The sequence below is a fragment of the Scophthalmus maximus genome, chromosome 16 (assembly GCF_022379125.1).
Source record: "Scophthalmus maximus strain ysfricsl-2021 chromosome 16, ASM2237912v1, whole genome shotgun sequence".
NCBI classification, from domain to species: Eukaryota; Metazoa; Chordata; class Actinopteri; order Pleuronectiformes; family Scophthalmidae; genus Scophthalmus; species Scophthalmus maximus.
The window spans coordinates 7,393,233-7,415,308 of NC_061530.1; the positions used below are offsets into that span (position 1 = coordinate 7,393,233).

At 43.9% G+C, this 22,076-nt stretch overlaps 1 protein-coding gene across 5 annotated transcripts in view; it reads right to left on the reverse strand.

Annotated features, from left to right (window-relative positions):
• Positions 1-13,584: 13,584 nt before the first annotated feature.
• Positions 13,585-22,076, reverse strand: part of LOC118287936 (ras-related protein Rab-26) — a 62,973-nt gene continuing 54,481 nt past the window's right edge. For 2 of the 5 annotated variants that reach the window (XM_035613590.2, XM_035613586.2), the window contains 4 exons: positions 19,938-20,003; positions 18,912-18,968; positions 18,312-18,388; positions 13,585-15,525 (listed from right to left, as the gene is read on the reverse strand). In XM_035613590.2, the coding sequence (XP_035469483.1) occupies positions 15,423-15,525; positions 18,312-18,388; positions 18,912-18,968; positions 19,938-20,003 (303 nt within the window). In that variant the 3' untranslated portion in view covers positions 13,585-15,422. Of the gene's footprint in view, positions 15,526-15,846; positions 15,921-18,311; positions 18,389-18,911; positions 18,969-19,937; positions 20,004-22,076 lie in introns of those variants that run through there. The other 3 variants (XM_047327718.1, XM_035613589.2, XR_004785767.2) reach the window with 3 other exon arrangements.

Consider the following 22,076-nt stretch of genomic DNA (forward strand, 5'->3'; position numbering starts at 1 on the left):
ATACAATGAATGACGCATTATGGAATGCGTTCCCTCTTGGAAATGAGGGAAAAGAGACAACATTCATGGGTCCAACAGGGCTGTGACATGCTCCAGTCAGAAAAGCAATCTAAAAGTGCTTGACAGTCCAATAACAGCATGTCACCTAAAAGTCCAGGCTTCTAGCGTAAATGCTGTCCCCACTAATTAAGTATATCCAAAAGGATTTTTTAAAAGTCATTAAAAAGTTATGAATTCAATTTTTATTTGCTCGGGCTACACAAAAAGCGATGAGCATTCAAATAGCACTTCAACTGAATCGAGTTAATAAATGACTAAAATAGAATTTACAATAATAATAACCTCAAAACACAAAATAATACATTTCCATTTCATGAGAAATTATATTTGAATTCACATGCTTAGCAAGGAACAGTTCATTTACTGTTCCAGATAAACAATGCGGACAAATTTGCTTTTGTGTTAATATCTGGTATAATTCATACAGTGGTAGCCCATGAGTGCAATATTAGGTATCCTGCATTACATTTATTTAGCTTTCCCATTTTCTAGAGATTCAATTTGTTTTCCATCCACAGAAGAAGAAAAAATAAAAACCCAAACCCCCTGATTGGCCTGTCAGCTTCCAGGGGCCTGCACTCCGAAGCTGGTTCTCTTCTCACCGGGGTAAATCGCCATGGTTACTTAAGCTGAACGGCTATCCTGCTCCGGAGCAGGTTAAGTTCCACATAAGAGATCATAATCGGAATCCTATAATTATGGACGTTATTGTACATTGAGTATTCCCAATAGAAGGAGGAAAAGACTTAATGTGAATTAATGTAATATTATTATTTTCATTTCACTTTGGGGAATGCCACGTTTACATGTCGCCTGTACCAAATTGACCTGCACGTATCAGCGTTTCTTTTTCGTATCATATGAACGCGCTCGTAAAGTCAATCCAGACAAGGAAAAACATATCCCGGGTCTAGGTGGTTCTTCTCAAAACAAGCAACAATGCAATTTTAAGAAAAGCATGATAAACAATTAAAGCTGTGCCATTTTTAATCTATTTCACCGTACCAGGATGATTGTTTTTGGAGAGGTCAGACTACACTGTTCAAGACAGGAACGACACAACGTTCGACTTGTTTTATTTTGGTGGGAAAAATAAAGATCTAATATTGTGAAATGATAATGAACGAGATGTTCATCTAAAATTCACGTCACACCGAAGCAAACGTGTCTTTCCTGTCACACACAGGATGCTCCGCGTCCAAATTCATGGGTTTTTTCAAAAACTGTGGCAAGAGTGTGACAAACGGTCAAATGCTTCGTGTGTGTGTGTGTGTGTGTGTGTGTGTGTGTGTGTGTGTGTGTGTACATATCTTGTGTGTGGGTGACTGCGATGCAGCAATACTGCCTAAAAGATCTGCGCACACGTGTCCTTCTATCACATGGCAACAGCGACATTGTGGAAAGCTTTGTTTTCAGCACGTGTCCTCTCGGTTTGACGTCTTCAGTCCGACATCTGACATTCCGCGATCAATGCGTCCCTCTCTGTGCCGCTCCTGCGGCAATTTCTTTTATCTTTGATTTACACTGCCGACTTTGTCTCCACTGCATTGGCTGTTACATTAACCCTGCCAAGAAGGCATTAAATGATGTTAGTCAAGCCGGGAGATTTCATTCATTGGCCTGTCCATTTATCCACTCGCACATTTCTCCAGTCATGCCAAGGCTGGAACAACCATTATTCCCTCCACTTTCTCCGACAAACCTCGTCTGAACACACACACACACACACACACACACACACACAAGTTGGCTTAGACTGTGGCCATGTCTCACCGACAGAGAGAGAACAGCACACAGGCGAATGCCGGCGGCGTGAGGCTCCAGCTCATAAATGGTAAATGCTTGTGTTTCCATTAACACATGTCCGTGCTCCCCGGAGAGCCATGATATAGGACACTGAAGTCCGTGGAAAACATAGAGTACAAGTTCGTGTTCGTGTGTGTGTGTGTGTGTGTGTGTGTGTGTGTGTTCCCATCCTTTCGTACCTGGCTTCCTGAAGCTACGAGTGGGCAATGGAAAGAGTGCGGTGAACAAAGGTGGGGGGGTCGGTACAGATGCACACATCATCACATGAATTGTAAGCAGCTCGTGTTCATCTTTAATGAGGCTGTGATAAAAGTGATGTATACAGTATACCCCTGTTGCCGTGGAAACGGTGGCCATGGCGATAGCTCCACTGGTGGACGGCGATGCCTGGTTTTTAGGAAGAAGTCATGTTGGGTCAGTGACTGTGACAGTTTATTCCTTTTTTTTTTTTATTTAAGAATTCAGAGCTACAATGCAGTGATCCTATGACAGAGTGTACTCATAAAGGGCTGTACATCTATAATATTATTTTGAATCCGGCCTAGCTGAGCATATCTTTAGAGTTAATATTTTAGATAAAGAAACTCATCACGGCTGTTTTGATGTTTTGCGTACACTGCTGAACGCGCAAGAGAAGAGAAAACCGTAGCGGCGGACCTGCGCCTCTCTCTCCTTTCTTCGGAAGGACATGACACTGAGAACAGTTGTTATATAATGTACACGAGTATAGGTCACTGAGGTCCGGACGAGTTCAGCCTCCCGTCATTTGCTGTGATTTGCTCCTTCGTTCGAGTGTTCTGTACTCGCTGATCTTTCGAGATGAGACTCTGCCATGATGCAATGGCTGACGCCTGGAGACTCCTGCAGCAAACACTCGCCTTGCGTGCAGCGGAGTGATGAATACATGAACCACTACAGTATTGTCCTCCGGGTTAACAGGTTGACTGTGTTCCCACAGGGTAATCCCTCGCTGACTCAAGTTACTGGGAAGCACGGTAACGTGTGTGTGTGTGTGTGTGTGTGTGTGTGTGTGTGTGTGTGTGTGTGTGTGGCCTGTTCAATTTCATACAAAGTGTTATGTTAATCCATTTTAACATGACTCCCATAAGATCCCCCTTACAATGGAAACATACATGATTTTGTCGTTTTGTTCTCCCCGTGTAAAAGGGATCGTTTTTGTGGGCATTTGCAGAGTCAGACAAACTCACAGATGCATGTTGTACGTCTCTGAATACAACTGTACTGTTTAAAGTTGAATATTAAGACTGAAGATGTAAGTCAAAGCAAGGGAGACACTACTGTATATGGTTTAAGCTCAACTTTAACCCTTGTCATTTCATTTTTAAGGGGGTGTAGTGGTGTCTGAACAGCCAACAGTCTGCCTTTTGGACGTTTGGATAGATACCTTGTAAGTCAGAAATTGTAAGCTTGGAAAAAACAGCTCAGACTGATTTCTGAGACTGTGATGTAATAGAAACATTGCAATTTCACAGCCATTCATAGCTCCCCCCGCCAAATGTTTTTTTCTAATATGCATTCATATTATTTGAGGTTGCATGTAATCTTATTTCTTAGCCATTCAAACCGGGGGATTAACATGTGTCTGAGTTAACTCAATCTAAAAAAATAAAGAGTAATTCTGACCTGAATTTATAGAGAAGAGAATATGAAGAGAAGAGAGATGAAAAGTGCTGACTATCAAGAAAAAACGCACCGCACGCACGCACACACACACACAGTAATCACCATCTCCACTCATCTGATTGCCAGACTGCCAGATACGGCCATGGCCAGCCGCCTGTGCCAAAGTTGCTATGGCAACGGTCTATATTTACACCTGTGGCTGGGTTCAGAATGGTGGTTTGGAAAGCCAGCGCTGAATCAGTACGGGTATCTGGAGCTGCCCTCTGTGTGTGCGTGTGTGTGTGTGTGTGTGTGTGTGTGTGTGTGTGTGTGTGTGTGTGTGTGTCTCACAGCATGAACCAGACCATCTGTCAACGCAGGTGATTCTCCACCAAATTCAGACCCCTGCACCCGAGCGATGAATTCATGCACTTGCAGACTTTCTCCTGTGACACACTGCGTATCCACCAATCCATCCGTTGTCAGGTTCGGCGTTTGTCACTCGCTCATACAATGGTGCTTTGTATGGAGACAATTCTTCCTGAGGGGGGAAAAAAAAAAAAGCAACATGAAAAAGTTCTCACATTTTGGGGGTTTATTCCACTTTTCACTTGGAATTTGACCTTTTATTTTGTAGCTTAACAAGGGGCAGATTTACCTTTTGAAAATGTGATCAATTTTAAACATAAAAGCAGCCGAGCCAACACTGTAGTGCCGTGGACCACCGTGTCCAGAGGTAATATTAGGATCTGGAAACATTGGGGGATCAGCCCAGCCCAGAAATCTTCTCACTCAACTTCATTGTTGTATTTATTACTTTCAGCAGTAGGCGTAGAACCCAAAGTCAAAAAAGATTGGAATCTTTAGATTGATGAGGAAGTCAAATGATCAAACGTGATGATAAGATCAACTGCTGTATTTTTTCACATCATTCGAACCAGCTATTTGAACACACCGACCAATAACAGATTAAACAATTCCATTCCATAAGAGCAAAATAGTCATCCGTTTTTTTATTTTTCCATACGAGCCTTACGACAGTTCAACACAGCGACACTGGTGGAGGCAGCTGCAGGTCAAAGATCAACAGACGTACATCAATCACCACTATGAGGTCATTTATTTCCTCACCGCAGTTTATTGAGTGGATTGTGTGATCTGATAACATCTGTTGCAGAACATCGTCTCGCCTCATCCCTTCCTCTGTTGCTTTCACTTTATTTTTTTCAGTTTGTTCTCTGTGAAAAGGACGATACGATTCCTGGACAGGCCATATTGCGGTTACAGTTATGATTTATTGTTTGTATATCCAAACAGATCTGTCAGTGAAATGAGCTGATGATGAGCTCCTAGGCCCGGGGACTACGGCTTGGTTTCTAGTGCAGGTAGTAAGCAAAGTATCGAGGTGACCTGGATTCTGCGTTCACAGAGGTTTCCCCTATCATTCCTCTGACAGTCGCTCACATATGTCCACCAAAAAGCGTCAGTATGTTTCCTTTGGCTTCCTCACGCTTCCATGTTTGTGGGCCCACACAGTGTAAATCATCAATCAGAAAAAGAAAAAAAACTTCCAAGGAAGATTGATTGATTTTTTTTCTTTTTTCAAGCCACTAACAACTTCTTAACAATCCTGGTAATTTGCTCAGTGATGATTGAACATTAGTAACAGTAGTGTGGCAGGAGGGAGGGCCATCTTACCATCTTCACTTCTCCGCACTTTGTTGTTCCAGAGAGGAAATCATACTGGCAACATTCCGAAACACTGCTCTGACAAAATAAAAACAGATTTCCAACGCTTTTGAACTTGTTTATATCTCGTTTGTCTTCTGGGAATTCATTTATTTTTTGAAGTAAAAGGCCCCGGGAGAGCTACATCATAACCACACTTGAGGAGATTTACAGTCTGCACGCGGCGCTTGTCGGCACACAGCAACTTATTCCAGTCTGTGACTCATGGTCCGAGGCTGTGTCTGAATCAGAATCTAACTTCTGCAGTGATGTGACTGTGAGTGGTGAACGCTACAGACCCGCCTTTGAACGTCCGTAAGGTATCCATCCGTACTGGACAATTTCTTCTGGTCTAACACTTTCAGCTGCGATTTATTCATCAAATCCACTCCCAGACTGTTATGCATAGGAGATGCAGTACGTACAAATGATGGTTATTGAGTTCAAGTGTGTGTTTTTTCTCCTACCAAACCATAGATTGTGTATAAAGATGGACGACGCATCTCCACCTCCTCCCACTGTACAAAAATGAAATCCAAAATAGCCTGGATGCAGTTGTCGCCATCTTCTTGGAGTCTGTGCAATCGTGGGTTAGAAGCCGCGGTGTCGTGGTCCGCCCAAACACGCACTCGACCAATCAGGAGCCGGCTGCAGCTGTCGGCCTTGATTTATCACCCTATTTTATTGCATCAAGTTACTAATTAATGGATCAAACTAATCACACAACACTTGAACATACATCAGCGTGATAATAACTAACTAATGACAAAAAGCATCTTTGGAGGAAAAAAATATTTGGCGCGTACTTCTGCTAACATGGATGGTTAACATGTCGTCCATCTTCACATTGAGACGCATTTAAACCTACAACAAATCAGTCAATTCAAATTACTATATCTACATATATAATAAGCTAACAGACATATGGCAGTAAGTGTTAAGGGAAGTGGGAGAATTTTATATCTGATAAAGATTTTAAGGTAATAATTTATTCGTCAACATTATAGATAGCTGGATATGATATTTGTGATGACAGTCAGATGTTATTATTCCTAAACATCTTACTCAGAAGGACCGATTGTAATAGCACGTGAAACCCTCTGTGCTCGGCCACATAACTGTGTGTTTGTTCATGACTAATGGCGCTCACTTTTTCACCCCAATATTGCATCCCATATTTAGTAAAGGTCACATCTTTATTATTCCCGCAGCACTGGAGGAACTAACAGGAAACCTTGTTTTCACTTACTTGCTATCTTTTCTGAGTCATTCTGAATTCAGCAGAATCCCCTGCAGGAATCTCTCCTCCCACCAGCCCCGTCGTCAGCTGTGGACAACGATGCACCGTGACTCCACAGTCATCAAGAGTCCAAATCCATCTATAGAGGCATACGGCGCATACAGTCAAACAAAGGGCTAAACACACTGTCCTTGTAATCATACCCCATTGACATGGCACAATCAAGAGAGAGGGAACCAAAAATCTATCTAAAGCCTGACACCCTCATTATAAAGCAGAGGGGTCTTTGGAGCAGCACCAAAGATTTGACAGTCAATAATACGTGCAATCGGTCCAGCAGGCCGGCAGGACAACGGCAAACGGCTGCAGAGAGGCCGCGGGTGATGAGAGAGCAAAGTTATTTCATTGTGTTGCAGCTCGGCTCGTCTTGCCCTCCCCTCCGAATCCACCCATCGCTGTTGATACTCATCACTGTGTCCGATTGAGCCCAGCAGTGTCAGCGACACACAGAAATGTCCCGAGACAGGCCACAATCCGCGGGATAGGGTTCTGCATTTTCAGCCGTTAGTATGGATGTTTCGTATTTGCTCATCTGGACAGAGATCACAACATGCAGCGTACCCTTGTTCAATAAATCTGCATGATAATAAGAAGACCCTGTAAGTAGCCCCTCCACATCGTGCTTATTGTGCACTCTTCCCCTTCCTCCAGTCCGTGTGCTGCTCATCTTATCGGGGAAATGTCAGCGAGGGTGGAACCATGGAGGAAAACATTCAGAGCAGTAGATGCACGTGGCCCCCGTCTTCATTGTTCCACAGAAGGAGTAAACAGACTGATCAGCACGTGTGTGTGTGTGTGTGTGTGTGTGTGTGTGTGTGTGTGTGTGTGTGTGTGTGTGTGTGTGTGTGTGTGTGTGTGTGTGTGTGTGTGTGTGTGTGTGTGTGTGTGTGTGTGTGTGTGTGTGTTGCAGCAGGAGGTTTTGCGCGCTGCTTGTTGACGTTCTTTGGCCATCAGTGGAGAGGGGGCTTATCTTAATGGGTCTGCATGGCCGGCAAGCCGGTCGTTACCATAACAGAAACCAGGCGCGCACGCATGCATGCACGCGCACAAAAACAAACAGAGAAACTCATGCTGCTACAGTCACATGCGCATAGACAACAAAACTCGCCCACATTACTGTCAGGCCCAAACAAATAACATTCAAACGATTAGGGAAGTGTTTATTTCCACTCTTGATAATTGGTCCATCAATGAGGTCACTGCGTTTCACTTACAAGAGCTGCGGAAGCATTCGCCCAATCAAACACAGGGGTCAGGGGCCACGAAGTGTACATACAGAGGGGCCAAAATGTTCCCATGATGCCAGAAGAATCGTACACTGTAAGAGTGACAGAGGGAGCATTCATAGTTCAGTGCCTTAAGCAACACTGGATCACAAAGCCAATCTATGTGTTCTTTCTATTTGACATCACACCCCCTTATTTCTGACCTAGTGTGACATAACGTACAAATCAAACCCAGATGGGGTCAGCTGATTTAATCCACTTGAATCCAGACAGGGCGCGGTTAATCTAATCAAATCCAACCCAGTCAAGTCTGGTTCAGTTAAGTGTGGTTGCCGTCCACTGCGGTCTAAGATTAAACATCCAGTCTAGTCCACTCCAATACAGTGAATTCTAGTCCGGTCCAACCTGGCCCAGTTACATCCAGTGCAGATCCAAGACAATCCATTGTAGTCCATTTCCATCCAATCAAACGTAGTTTAGTCATGTCCAGCACATTCCAGTCCTGTCAAATGGGATCTAAATCTACTCAATCTAGTCCAGTCCCTACAAGTCGAACTTCCTGAAGTCTACATGAGTCACGTGACGTGCCATCATTTTGGACTCCCATTGTCACGACTCTCATTAAACGGCACTGGTTTCATCCTAATCTTATCCAATCATTGCGGTGTTACATGTAATAAGGAAAACATGCAGAGATGACAGCAAAAGAATGACATTATAAAAAAGGAATCTGTAATTTAAATATTGATTCGGAAATTCCAAGGTAAGTGTATGATGAGAGAGATCTCAGTTAAATACACTGTACGCTCCACAGACACACCCAGTCAGGCTGTGTGTGATACGACAACTTGGATAGAGGGCGTTCTTTAATTCGCAACGGATGCAATGACTCTATTATTATTATGTGGTAATTATGCAACCGGGTTCAGGGTAGATTACAACAACAACAACAACAATAAAGAGACAGTTCTCTTCGTCGCTCTGCTCGCGTCACTGTCTCAACGGAGCTGAATATCTGGTGGAGGAAGTGTTACAGCTCCGGGCTATGGCACAGACTGTGAGCAAGGATCATTCGAATCAGCACTGGTCGGATGTTCGCCGTGCACGGAGGACATGTACACATTTTGCGGGAAGACCATAGGATTTTCCAGACACACAAGACATGATGCTTTCTCAACAAGGCGACGCACGCACGCACGCACGCACGCACGCACGCACGCACGCACGCACGCACGCACGCACGCACACACACACACACACACACACACACACACACACACACACACACACACACACACACACACACACACACACACACACACACACACACACACACACACACACACACACACACACACACACACACACACACACACACACACACACACACACACGGCTTTGTTTGGGGTTCCTGGTCACTTTAGCCCAGGAGAGTGGACTGCTTGGCAACCAGCGATGGATGAGCACACACCCAACGAGACACAAACACACACATTGACCACTGCAGGAGAGCCGCCAGGGTTATGGTGCCCTCAGATGGGGCTAATGACACAGAGAGCAACCGGCGCAACAGATGGGCCCTCGCCGAGTCATATGAGGGCCCTCTGTCAGCGAGTGGCGCGAGTAGGACTCGTCTCCTATTGACTCATTCACACCGCTGAACACATTTACACACCGTCGTGCAGCACGCCCGCTCCTGCAGCCGTTCTTGTGCGCTCTGCTCCGCTGGATGGAAATAAAAGGCGTGGAGCAAGGTGCTAGCACAAGGAGGATTCGTGTATGAATAAATCATTGGTGAGTGAGCTCTGAGATATATATATATATTTTTTTTAAATTTTGAGTGAAGTCTGGGGCTCTTTGCACATTAGCCAAGCTTTACCCGTCAGGCCGCCTCGGGTCAAACTCATCGGCCCCGATAGATCACACTACTGGCCCATTTCAAACTGGCCATCTCCAGGTTTGCACACAACAGGCTACGAATGGCCGTCATCACTTACTCGTTCATAAAACTGGCCTGCCTGTACTACACCGAAATGAACTAAGTGTCCAAATTATTATTATCTACTTTCATTTCAAGAATTGCATGAAAAGGTTGGTACGTGTCTGTCCGGCAAATATACACATCACAAGCAGCGAGGGAGATCACCTCAGCGTAAATCACAGCAAATACAAAAGGTAAATTAAAGCAAACCCTTTGCACAAACACATGCCAGCTGTTTTCCCCACTGATAGGTGTCGCTGTTCATTCATCCGACGGATGTACGGAAGTGGCTTCTTTGCCTGTGGAGTGAATAACAGTTTGGAACAGGACCTTCTACGAAGCAACACAATCACTGACAGAATGTAACCGCACGATGCCTTTCACTGTTTCCAACAAACTATTCGTCTCAAAGAGACAGTGTTGCGCAAAGGGAAACCGGTCGAACAAATGGTTAAACGCTCCTCTGATGCTCGTTAATCAAATGTTTTGCTCATGATCTCCCCCTCCGCATGGTTCGCCAGCGCCAAAGAGAGCAGGAGTGAGGCGAACAAGTGCCGCTCGTCACTTCTCGGCTTCTCTGTGGTACAAGTGTGACCCCTGTTGCTCATGTGAGACACTGCCGCCCGCACCAGCTCGAACGCAGAGGCACATGCGTCAAACAAGTGTGGAGAGTAAAATCAAAACCCCCGTATTGCATTGTGGGTGTCTATTTTAAGGGAAACTGATTAACTTGTAATAAATAAAGGACTGAACTAGTATCTGGTTTTTCTGAGACGGGTTTAAACAACTCAGGCAAATGTCAGTGACGAAAGGGAATGATCGATGGTTCACAATTGACAGAATGAAACAGAGAGTTCGAGTTCAGTCGAAATTTCGGCTGCAGTGAAAATCATGTAAGCATACCTGTCAGTCATATCTAATGAAGGGGCCTTTACCAAACCAATGGGTCACAACAGCTGAGCAACATGTGCCTCGTATCGCCCGTCGTCTCACGAGCGCCGACGGATCTAGGAAACAAGAGAGCTGCAAAAACATTTCTGGGTGCCATTATCATGGTGTTCCAGACTGGGGTGAACCTGAGCACACGGCGTTGTGCACGTACGCATGGAAACAGATTTTTCCGCTCACAGTAACACACGGGTGAGACGCGACTTTGAACAAAACTGGACAGGAACACAATGTAGATTCAGTCTGTTACCTCCATCATCCTCATCATCCTCATCATCATCATCATCATCGTCATCTTCGTCAGCAGGAGCACAATATGTTTAATAAACTCAAAGTTTTTAAACTTACTGTGTTAATAGTGTAGATAACTATGGTCAAAACACGACCATTTGAAGTTCGGAAGGAGGACGTTTGGTCAAAGTTTTTCATGAAATCTCACAGCAGCTTCAAAGAAAAGAAGCTGACATTTCCATCTTCTAATATCCCAATGCACATGTCGCAGATTTGTACAAATTGAAAATGATTTCATCATAGGCTATACTTCAACTTAACCTTAGAATTTCTTCGACTCCTTTCTCCTGGCTGTAAAGAAATCGACGAATTCGCAAACGTTTATCGTTCCAAGAGCTCGACGCGCTGGCGAGTTTCCACCCTTGAACTTGTGCGAGCTGCATGTTGGACCGCCGCGGGGCTGCGTGAGTTGAACTCAGATTTCCGGAGCACGCGAAGAAACTTCCAGCAGATGAATCTGCTCGCGACCTTTCCAGTGTCAAACTCACCAGCTGCCATCCAATACGACCCGTGGGAGCGCACTGGACCTTCGTTGTCATGGCAGCACCGATGGACATGAGGTTGGGGTGTGGAATTTCAAGTTTTAGTCGGGTTTAGGCAGGGAAACTACTTGGTCGGGTTGAGTCACTGAAAGTGATCATGGTCGATGGCTCATTGATGTTGTCTCTCTGTTCTGTACTGCGTGACGTTGACATGTTCCCGTCTTAGGGTCACACCGTCTCGTCTCTTTCCCTCCTACTGATTCTTCCATTCCCTTCCACTCTTGTTCCAGCCGAATACAGAATGTCATGGCATCAAACAGGTCGGTCAAAGCAAAGCGGCGTACTGACTGATAAAGAGAGGCGCTCAGGTCAAAGTGTCCCTGCACCGTGTCCCCCGCCCACACGCCCACACACACACACACACGCCCACACACACACACACACACACACACACACACACACACACACACACACACACACACACACACACACACACACACACACACACACACACACACACACACACACACACACACACACACACACACACACACACCAGTCTTGCAGGTTAATCCGGCCTGGATATAGTAATGGAAAATTGATGCGGCTGAATCGGGAACAAGGAGATCGTGGACGTCTTCAGCAGAAGTACTTATTACGTGAGGAGATTTCTGGTTGGTTGCACAGATCAACGAGTGGTCAGTGCATGCTGCCCACCTGCGGTCACCGTGGGTGTATCTAGCTCTCTCAGATTAATGTCGCCATCGCACAGACAGAATGGCTCCATAGCATCTCCACAGCAATCCTCTGGCTCAAGACGTCTTTCCAACTGCTGTACAGGATGAAGTAAGACTTAAACGGCAAAAGACTGAATAGTTACCCCGGGGCCCTCTGTTTAGTCTTTGTTTTTTGTACCTGCAGGAGTCGTCCTCCGTTTGATTTTATATTTGAAAATGTTCTACTCGCAAAATGAAGCACATCTTTTCACGAGCCGTTGCGATATTTACTCCTTTCTTTTTTACCAGGAGGTGAAAACCATCATATCATGGCGCAAACCCAAAAGAGCGATTACTTCTCTGCGAAGACCGGCACCCACGGATGTAGAGGAAGGTTTATTACGGTACTTTGATGTTGCAAAAGACCGGGCTGCTAAAACTAGTTCAGGAAAAAAAACATGGATGGTCTCATTTGTTTCTGTTTTGAATGAAATATACTGATCCGTCGTCAGTGTAGGGGCCTATGTTTAGCTGGAGGATGGCTTTCCAGGATATAATGGAAACCTTAAGACTATGACAGAAGTAAAACCTCACTGTAAAAGCTTCACATCGCATTTACAGTGTGTTGTGGAAAAGAGGTTGTTGAGTGTTTTTAAGCGTGTTGTACCTTTCTGCTAATTAACCCTTGACCCCCAAGAGCCCTGAGCCATTTTTGGCTGTTATTGAATGTGCTTTTGTATACCACCTTAAAATGTTTTGGTATCTTTTTTCAACAATTTCCTATATGACCAGACTTTGACACGGTATATAAACAGAAATTGGACCCCAAAACACACATCATGCAGGGCCCAAATGCAGGCGAAGGGGCGCGGCAGGTAGAGAATGAATAGGAATAGGAAGGCTTACCGTCTTTGTCAGCAGGGAGGCGGGCAGGAGTAGTGAAAAAAATCCAAACTTGACTCAAAATAGGCAAAAAACACAAAACTAAAAAAAGCAGGTACACAAGTTACAAAAATGAGGAACAAAAACCCGAAACACTGGGAGAACAAGTCAGCAGCACAAGACCAAGGACGAGAACAGACAAACTGACAGAGACACAGGTAAACGCAATTGGACATAGGTGTGACACATTAGGGAAGGTGCAGGCAATCACAGGAGCGGGAAACTGGACAAAGACAGGAAGTCAAGTGGTGAAATGACACGAGGGAATCTGACAGATCAGGTGAGAGCAGTAAAAAGCAGTGATGGTGTGCGAGCTCCGTTTTGCCCAGGGATCTTTAGAGAGATGAAGCCTTACCAGATAATTCAATTGTGTTGAATGGCGAAAGTTCACGTTGTAATAGCGAGTGACAGCCACACGGTGGTGCTGCAGGTCCACGCCTGCGCTTCACGACTTGTTCATCCAGAGGCACGGACGACCTCATTCGTCGCTAATTCTTTAATGAGAACACTTGAGATTCATACAATACAAACAGCTTCCATTAAGATACAGATTACAAGTCAACAGGAAATTAATGACATCAGAATTTTGAATCGGATGTGAGCATTCCGAACGTGTATTTACAGCATTTTGAAACAGAATGTATAGCATTTTTGAACACTCGCATAACCAGCTTTGACAGAACAGCTGACAAAAATCAATATGTTGGCATTCCTGCCACATGAATCCTCCATCTTTACACACTGGCAACTTTAAAATGAGCTTTCCCCCTCGAACCCTCGTCTTGCGGATGGATATAAGCCAAAACGGGAACTTTACCACCTCAGGGGAAGGAAACAAGTTACACTCAACCAAACCTTCTTCCAGGTAAAACAAATTCTCGACGCGTCTTCTACATGTTGTGATCTCGGTTGGAAACCACAAGAATTTCAGACTGAATATCTGCTGTGCTCATGTTTGCTCAAACAATAGTGTATTTTTTTGTGTTGTTTCTAAGATATGCACAAAAACAAAACCTGTCAAAACGGTGGGAAAAAAGTCAAGAGGTTCGGTGCACCTGATTGAAATATTTACACACATTCCACTGAGAAGTTTAAAATTCACTGCAATACTTACAAAAAGTGGAGATACATCACTAATTTCTCTCTAGACAAAAAAGTATCTTAACTCAACGTCCCTTTACTGATCTTATCCGGAGCTTTCCACCACATCTCATGGGCCTCGTCAGTGGATGGAGGAGTTGCACATGGAGTTGACCCATTGAATATTAAATGGATGAATGTTGCTGATATCGTTGTAGAAGACCACGATTACGAGATGTAATGGAAAGATCCAGCGAGAGACCTTGAGTTAAAGCGTTTGTTTTTTGTTCAATTTAGTTTTTGGAAACTGATAATTCCATGGGTCAAAAATCCCAAACTCAATTTCCAAGTGTGTACTTACTTCAGAAGAATCATGTTGCTTTGTCAAAAAAACGTTTGTTTGTCTATCTGCCTCTTGCACTCAACATTCTGGAACTGACGAGCATCCTTTTCCTTTTATTTTCCACAATACAACAGAACTGATGTCTCCTAAAATAAGTAAAATAAAAATCATATTAAATCATATTTCACCTTAGTATGATGATAGTCACGATCACCGGGACAGTATTAAAATCAACAACCATATTTCATCCTGATCATAAACAGCACACAGTGCCATTCGTCAGCTCACGCGTCAGGCGCAGAACTGTATCCGTAGAAATGTGGTCATCAGATCTATATCTATTACATTAAGAAGATTGATTGATACAATATTTAACATATTTGTGTCTATATACTTGAGTTTCAACAAAGACAAAGATTTCAGAAGACTTCCATTACAATTACGTTTGAAATATGTACATCACACTTATGAAAAACTGCACAGGATGGATTCAACATTGCTCTGTGTGTGTGTGTGTGTGTGTGTGTGTGTGTGTGTGTGTGTGTGTGTGTGTGTGTGCGCGCGCGCGTGTAGATAGGAATTATATTACATTCACAGTTGCAGAGGAGAGGTGGGTTGGGAGAGAGAAGATATTGGCCGCATAACCACATAAAGAAATATTACACACGCTGAGATTATCCCCAGACACACCAACACAGGCTGATTACATACTCCAACAGAACGTACCTGATCTCTCTCTCTCAGTCACACACACTCTCTCTCTCACACACACACACACACACACACACACACACACACACACACACACACACACACACACACACACACACACACACACACACACACACACACACACACACACACACACACACACACACACACAGATAGGATGTGGTCTACGAGCGGCAGCAGCCGGCAGTCCTTATTTCTTTGTCGACAAACTCCTGAAGCTGAAACTTTGGCTGGTCGGGCTCCTTCATGGTCCTGTGCTTCAGTTCTCTGAGACAGAGACAGAGAGACGGTAACGTGAGGCTAGGTGGCAACATTCAAAACTGCACCGCTTACAGTTTGGCATCTTTTCTAGCATCTTTAAATCTGTAAAAATCCAATTTATTTTGATGTAATCTTTCATAGGGCCCCATTTTTTTATATTTTAAAAATGTGACCAATCAATAATGTTATATCTATATGGGTTCCTCCTCTCAAGTGAGCCCTCGTATTGCACAGCCTTATATTCTTTCGCAATTTGCGTCACTTGGTTTGCGGTGAATGCCATTGTCATTGTTTCTATGTGAATCATGTTCTTTGTGTTGCTTTTACCTTCTGCATTTGTATGATTTGCGCGAATGAAGCACTACAGCAAAGAAATGAACTGAAACATGGGCGGAAGTAGGCTGGAAGAGATGAGAATATGACAAGATGTCAGTGATGACAGAGATGAAAAAACAGACAGTAGAAAGCAAGAGATGTAAAAAAAAAGAAAGAAGAAGAAAGGAAAGAATATTTTGTGTAATACACTGTATCTGCTGGTTGTTATGTGCCAGACTGTCATGCTATTTCTTGGCAACACCCAAGCAGCCTGTTACCATCGGATATAAATGTGAAACAGCTCCCACACAGACTGTCCAACACTCAACATTTGATTAAAATAGTACTCTCATTTTTATTTGTATTGTTTAAGACAAATAAGACATGACATTTGTGGGTTTGCTGGTGGTGTATTGTCCTGTAATTTGTGTCCCTGTGAATTTTAATGTTTGACATTTTCTATCATCATTGCCATGGCTTGCAGGGAACAAATGCAAGTCTACATCATGTCAAAAAAGGACTTTAAATAATGCTGCTCTCCCCCAACATTACCAGACTGCTGAGCACTGGCAGTCCTCCTCTCTGCTTGTTCATACACTGGCCGCCTTCACCTGTCCTTCATTCAGAACAAGATTTGTAATTTGTCTCAGGATTAGATAGATACCGCAGCAGCAGTTCAAGTGACTGTGCAACACAATCTGGGACCACCACCGAAGAGATTCCTCTAAACATGCCACAGTACACACTGCTGATATCTGACATGGAATCTTATGGCCCTGTCTTTATTGCACCTTGATAAAAAAAAAAAAAAAGATCTTACTTCAGCTTATCATTCCACTGTTCCTTTAAAATCAGCTTTCTTTTAGCTGTGAGTCACAATGGCTGTGTGAGTCTCGTTCTATGGCAAGACTGAAAGTAGCTCCTGGAAAAACTGCAACACATTAAATCAACACACGAGGTCTGCACAAATAACCTTTATCTTCCCATACAAAACTGTCAGAATTAACCATGCATCATTTCAAACTACTCTACGATTTTCACCTATTCCTCTGACAGGTTTTCACACACTCATTTTTAAACCATGATAATAATAATAATAATAATAATAATAATGATAATAATAATAAAAACAAGTTTGATTTATATAGCACTTCTAACAATGCTCTGTAGAGAAGTACTGATAAGACTGAAGCAAATGACAAAAGGAAGACTGAAGGTGAATATGCATATTTATGTGTGAAAAAAAAATTCAAGACTAAAATCCATTTAAGGTGACATATTATGCAATAATCACTTTACACATAAATGTGTGCATCTGTGGAGCCTGCCGGCCCACGAACTTTGAAAAAAGGCCACCCTGTTGTTGTTTTGTGAGCTGGCTAAACCCCACTGTGATGTCACAGTTTTGGGGTAATCCTGCCTGCAATCTGAGAGTCACCACTTCTCTGGGGCGAAGGGGGTGTGACATTTCCGACACATTTTTAAATCAGTTGACCAGTCACAACAGACTGGCCCACCTGGCCAATCAGAGCAGACTGGGGTTTATCGGGAGGCGGGGCTAGAATAAATCCAGGGGTGAGGTCGAATTGTCCTCCGAATTTCCGAAGATGAACTACAAAAAACGCAGCGGCTCCATCGGCATGTTTCCAGTGTGTTTTACCACCGTGTGACATCAGATGTAAGTGATTCATATGTAACAGTGACTGACATGATGACGTGCGTCTCTTCTGGGTCATATTCAGACTCTACTACTTCTTCTTCTTCTTCGGATTGAATTCTAACGTCCGTGCATGGCACGTCACGTCAAATATATTGCTGCCGCAATGAATTGTGGGGCGTCTATATATCTCCTTACTCTCACAAAGGACGCTCCAGTGCACCCTGTGCTAAAGGAGATCATGGCTGCCGATCAAATACTTCCGGGTCACGTCAAGGTTTGGGCAACTTCCTAAGCCAGTTGGACAATTCGACCTCGCCCCCTCAGTGTCATTATATACACCTGTGCTTATTTGGCTCTGACAGGTAGAAACGTCCCATTCAGTGACTTGACAGCATGAGGGGCGCACGAGCAGGAAGCAACAGACAGTTGTACCTGTGTGATGGCTAAACAAAACCAACAATCAGTCAGTAACGTTGGTTTTTGATGTCCAACATGAAGACGGAAGACATGGCAGCTGTCAAGTGTGAAGCCAAAACACATTGATCGCCCCCCGGTGGCAGGCTGCGGTGAGAACAATAAACCCCGCCTCCTCCATGTTAGCAGATGGGACCAAACTAAGTTAAAGCACAATTTTCTGTAATTTTTCAATTTGATGTCCCAGTTCTGATCACTTTACAGGCACAGCACGCGGTCTCTCAGCATCTCTCCGAGCTCCTTCACAGTAAAGTTTTCTTTTCTTTTAGAGGACACGCGGACCTTTGCCGTGCTCTCCTTCGTACGCCGCTGTTCCCCGTGTGCTCGTGGGTGTGTGACTCACTTGGCTACAGCAGTGAAGGCCAGCTCCACATTCAGTCCAGTTTTGGCGCTCGTCTCCATGAAGGGCACTCCGAACTCCTGCACGGAGAAACAGGGGAACATCTGTTGTCATTACGTGTGTGGACCGTTCCTTACGAGATGAACTTGCCTTGACGCGGATAGAAAGATTAGGCTCATGGGGGATTCGCGATTACCGTTGCACTTTGGGTTCACAGCTATGCTTTCAAGTACGTATAGAGGCGTGAGAGCAGTGCCGATTTATAACAATAATTCAAAAATAGTTCTTGGTGCATGACATTTCTCTTTGTTTTGATTCATAAGGAAGAGAGAGCACAGCATGTGGCCGACGGAAGATGCTCGCGGGCATCAGATGATGTTAGTAACCCCTTCGAATAATATATTCCAAACAACAATAGCATTATGTGTGCATGAATACATAATTACACAGACTAATTGAGACACAGGTGCTGCACGGGGGGGGGGGGGGGGGGGGGGGGGGGGGGTTAGGCCCACGTGAATGTGTGGGCAGATTAAGTACAGTACATCTTTTACCCTGGATACACGTGACAAATTGCATGTGTGTGTGTGTCATGACGCTCACCTTTGCCAGTTTCTCTCCCTCCTCTCGCTTCACCAGCCTGTCATGTGTGGAGTCGGCCTGTGACACAATGGACACACAGAGTAAACCCGAGTTCTGTCACACAGCGCTCTGGACAGTGGTCAAGGCTGCGGCGGTCCATGTGTGACCCGTCCATGTACGTCTTTATCAAAACGGTCCTCTTTTATGTCACATGTTTCATTACGTGTGAGTTGTTTTTCATACGTTAACCAGCTGCTTAGACAGTATTTGTAATGCTTTAATTTCAAGTTAAGTAAAGAAGATTTGAAAAAAAAACCTGTCACAGATATAAGGCGTTTCTCCAAGATGTCTTGTCATGAAACAAATTGTGACACTAAAGCTGCAATACCTGCTTTTTAGTAGCTCTAGAAGAATCTCCAAAGCTGCTTTGGCCAATATGTTAATAAAAGACTTGGACATGGAGTGACACTAGCATTAATCTGGTGTGTAAGAGCAACATTGAGACTTCTTTTAGCTCTGTTTTGGTCTGCACCAACCCCAGCGAACAAATTGTAGCTTTCGACTTCCTTGACCAGCCTGTGGCTTCTGTCTGGCTGTCATTTGATGCCAGGCAAGTAGAGCATCCACCCCCCCCCCCCCCCCCCCCGACTAAAAACAGCTGCCTGCTTCAACAGAGTGGATGAGAACGGCAAGAGTGAACTAAAAAAATTAAAGTTGTAAGCGAAACGATGCGGAACGGCTTGATAGACCTGAACAGATCTGCAGAGATGGGTCGTGATTCTCTGTGGATCCTTGAAGACTGAATGTTCATCTACACATTTAATATAAAATGCCTGTTACTTTCCCAACAGTCTTTTACCATTCAGGTGATCTAAAATGTGACATTTGAAAATGCTATAATGGAGAGTTTCTCTCTCCCTGCTTCCTGGCACATCCATCCATCCGACCGTACACTCTGGCTCCCAGCAGACCTCCCTCCACGTCCCTCCCGCTATGGGTCCATCTGTGCATCCATCTCCCAGGGTTTGTGGAGTTGCAAAGTCTCACCTTGTTGCCCAGCAGCATGATGACCACATCCTGCTGAGCGTACTCATGGATCTCTGTCAGCCACGCCTGGACACCGCAGCAGAGAGCAACAGAGGGGTTGTAGAATCGAAGAGGGGAGTGGGGAGAGAAAGATGAGGAGAGAGTAGAGAGAAGGTGGATTGCAGATAAAGAGTGGCAGCAGAGGAGATGGATGAATCCGCGCAGAAGGAGAGAGGGAGAACGACAAAAGATTAATTCATTGGTCATTGGCTCAGTACAATCTTGCCTTCCCCTTCTCCATCATCTTCCAATCACAAGACGACTGCTGCTGATGTTCTGATTCCACGATGCATCAGCTAGGCCAGGTTCAGGCCCAGTGCCAGGCTTGTTGGTGAAGAGTGAATGCTGGACATACTTTGTAGGATTTTTATTATGGCTGATTTAATGAAATACATAATGAAACACATATTTCTAACAATATTTCAAGGATCCCCTGCAATACCAACACCAACCCGTGGGGAAAACCTTAAAAAATTGGATGATGCTATGAAGGGTTGAACAAAACAAGAAGGTCGTCTTTCAGTGAGACAGGTAGTGTTCTTTTTTTTAATGTGTTTGGCTCCAACCCCTAATAATATATGTATGTGGCCGAGCAGTGTGCTTGTGCATTGAGAGTAAAGTAGGACTTTTAATAAAGGCTAAAATAATTCACATTTTCGTCTGAGCAGCTGCACTACATTCGTGTTTCTAATTATGGAAATAATATCAGCTCTGCTAATCACCGCCCCCTTAACATTCGCTGAGCAGATACTGTACAGTACGTGCGTGTGATTAAATCTAAGTCCAGTCTTACCTTGAACCACCCTGAGAAGTTGCAATTCATTTTTTTTTTGTAGCAAAATGAATTTTGAGACAGTAAAGACACAAAGTAATGAGCCACAGAGGATGGCGAGATTTGTATTAAATTTCCAGCCTGCTTCATTTTTCTGTTCCCAGGATTTCGTGAAGGACGGGTGGATATTTTGATCGGCGATTAAGCATGGATGTGAATGAGAAGAAGATGGCGGTATAGGTGGAATGGGACCGAGAGCTTATGCAACAGCAAGTCAGCGTTTGAGAGCGGTTCAAGGAGGACAGGAAGATTAGGGCTGTCATGACGTAAGAGGAGAATAGACATTTCATCAGTACAAAGGCGAAAGATAAGCTGTCCTCCACCAAAACGTCTACAGATTAAAAGTACATATATACTGTACATATGACATCATTCTGTGTTAACCTGTATATGCTTCCCTTACACAAGGACACATCTGACACACAATCGAAGTGAAGTGGTCAATGTCCTGAACTGTTATCGTTCTTAAATTTGGATTTCATTCATAACAGTATTAGACATTCATTTTTTTAATATAACTTATTTGTGACAAATACAATCATAAAGAAATGTAATTGCAGCCAGATTTTGTTAGACTTAGCGAAATATGTAATTTCAAGGAGGCAGGGCTGCAGTATTAGCATTATCGCCCCCAGATTTACCTAATGTATTATTAGATGTTCATTTAAAATGTGAAAATGATTGAATACATTTGATGTAATAATTCCAACAAGTATAAAATGTTACAATGCAATGTTTATCATGCTGATACCAGTTAGAAACCGTTGTATTCTATAGGAATATAGAAGCAATGGACATCTCAACTATTTGGTAAAAATATATTTGTATCGTCACAAAGTATTAATTGAACATTTTCTGCCCAATAAGTCCAGATTGAAAGACTATCGCCAACCAGTCAAGCTGCAGGAAATATTGTCAAAATCTCCTTCCTGTGTATCCTGTGATAAATAATGGCCAGAAAACTAATCGCACAACATTATAATGTCACAGTGAAGTTGACCTTTGACATTTTACCATCATTGGTTCATCTTGTGTTCCAATTATACAGTGTTAAAATGTGTCATTAGTAGCCCCTTTGTTCTTGAGTTATGGCCAATGCGACGTGTCTTTTGTGACATCACAGTGACCTCGACCTTTGACGGGCGAAATGGCATCACTTTGTCTTTGGGTGCTCATGAATATTTGAGGCACATTGTCTTCAAGGCGTTCCTGAGGCGTCGCATCCACACTGAGGTCACACTGACCATGACCACGGCTGTCGCCGACGT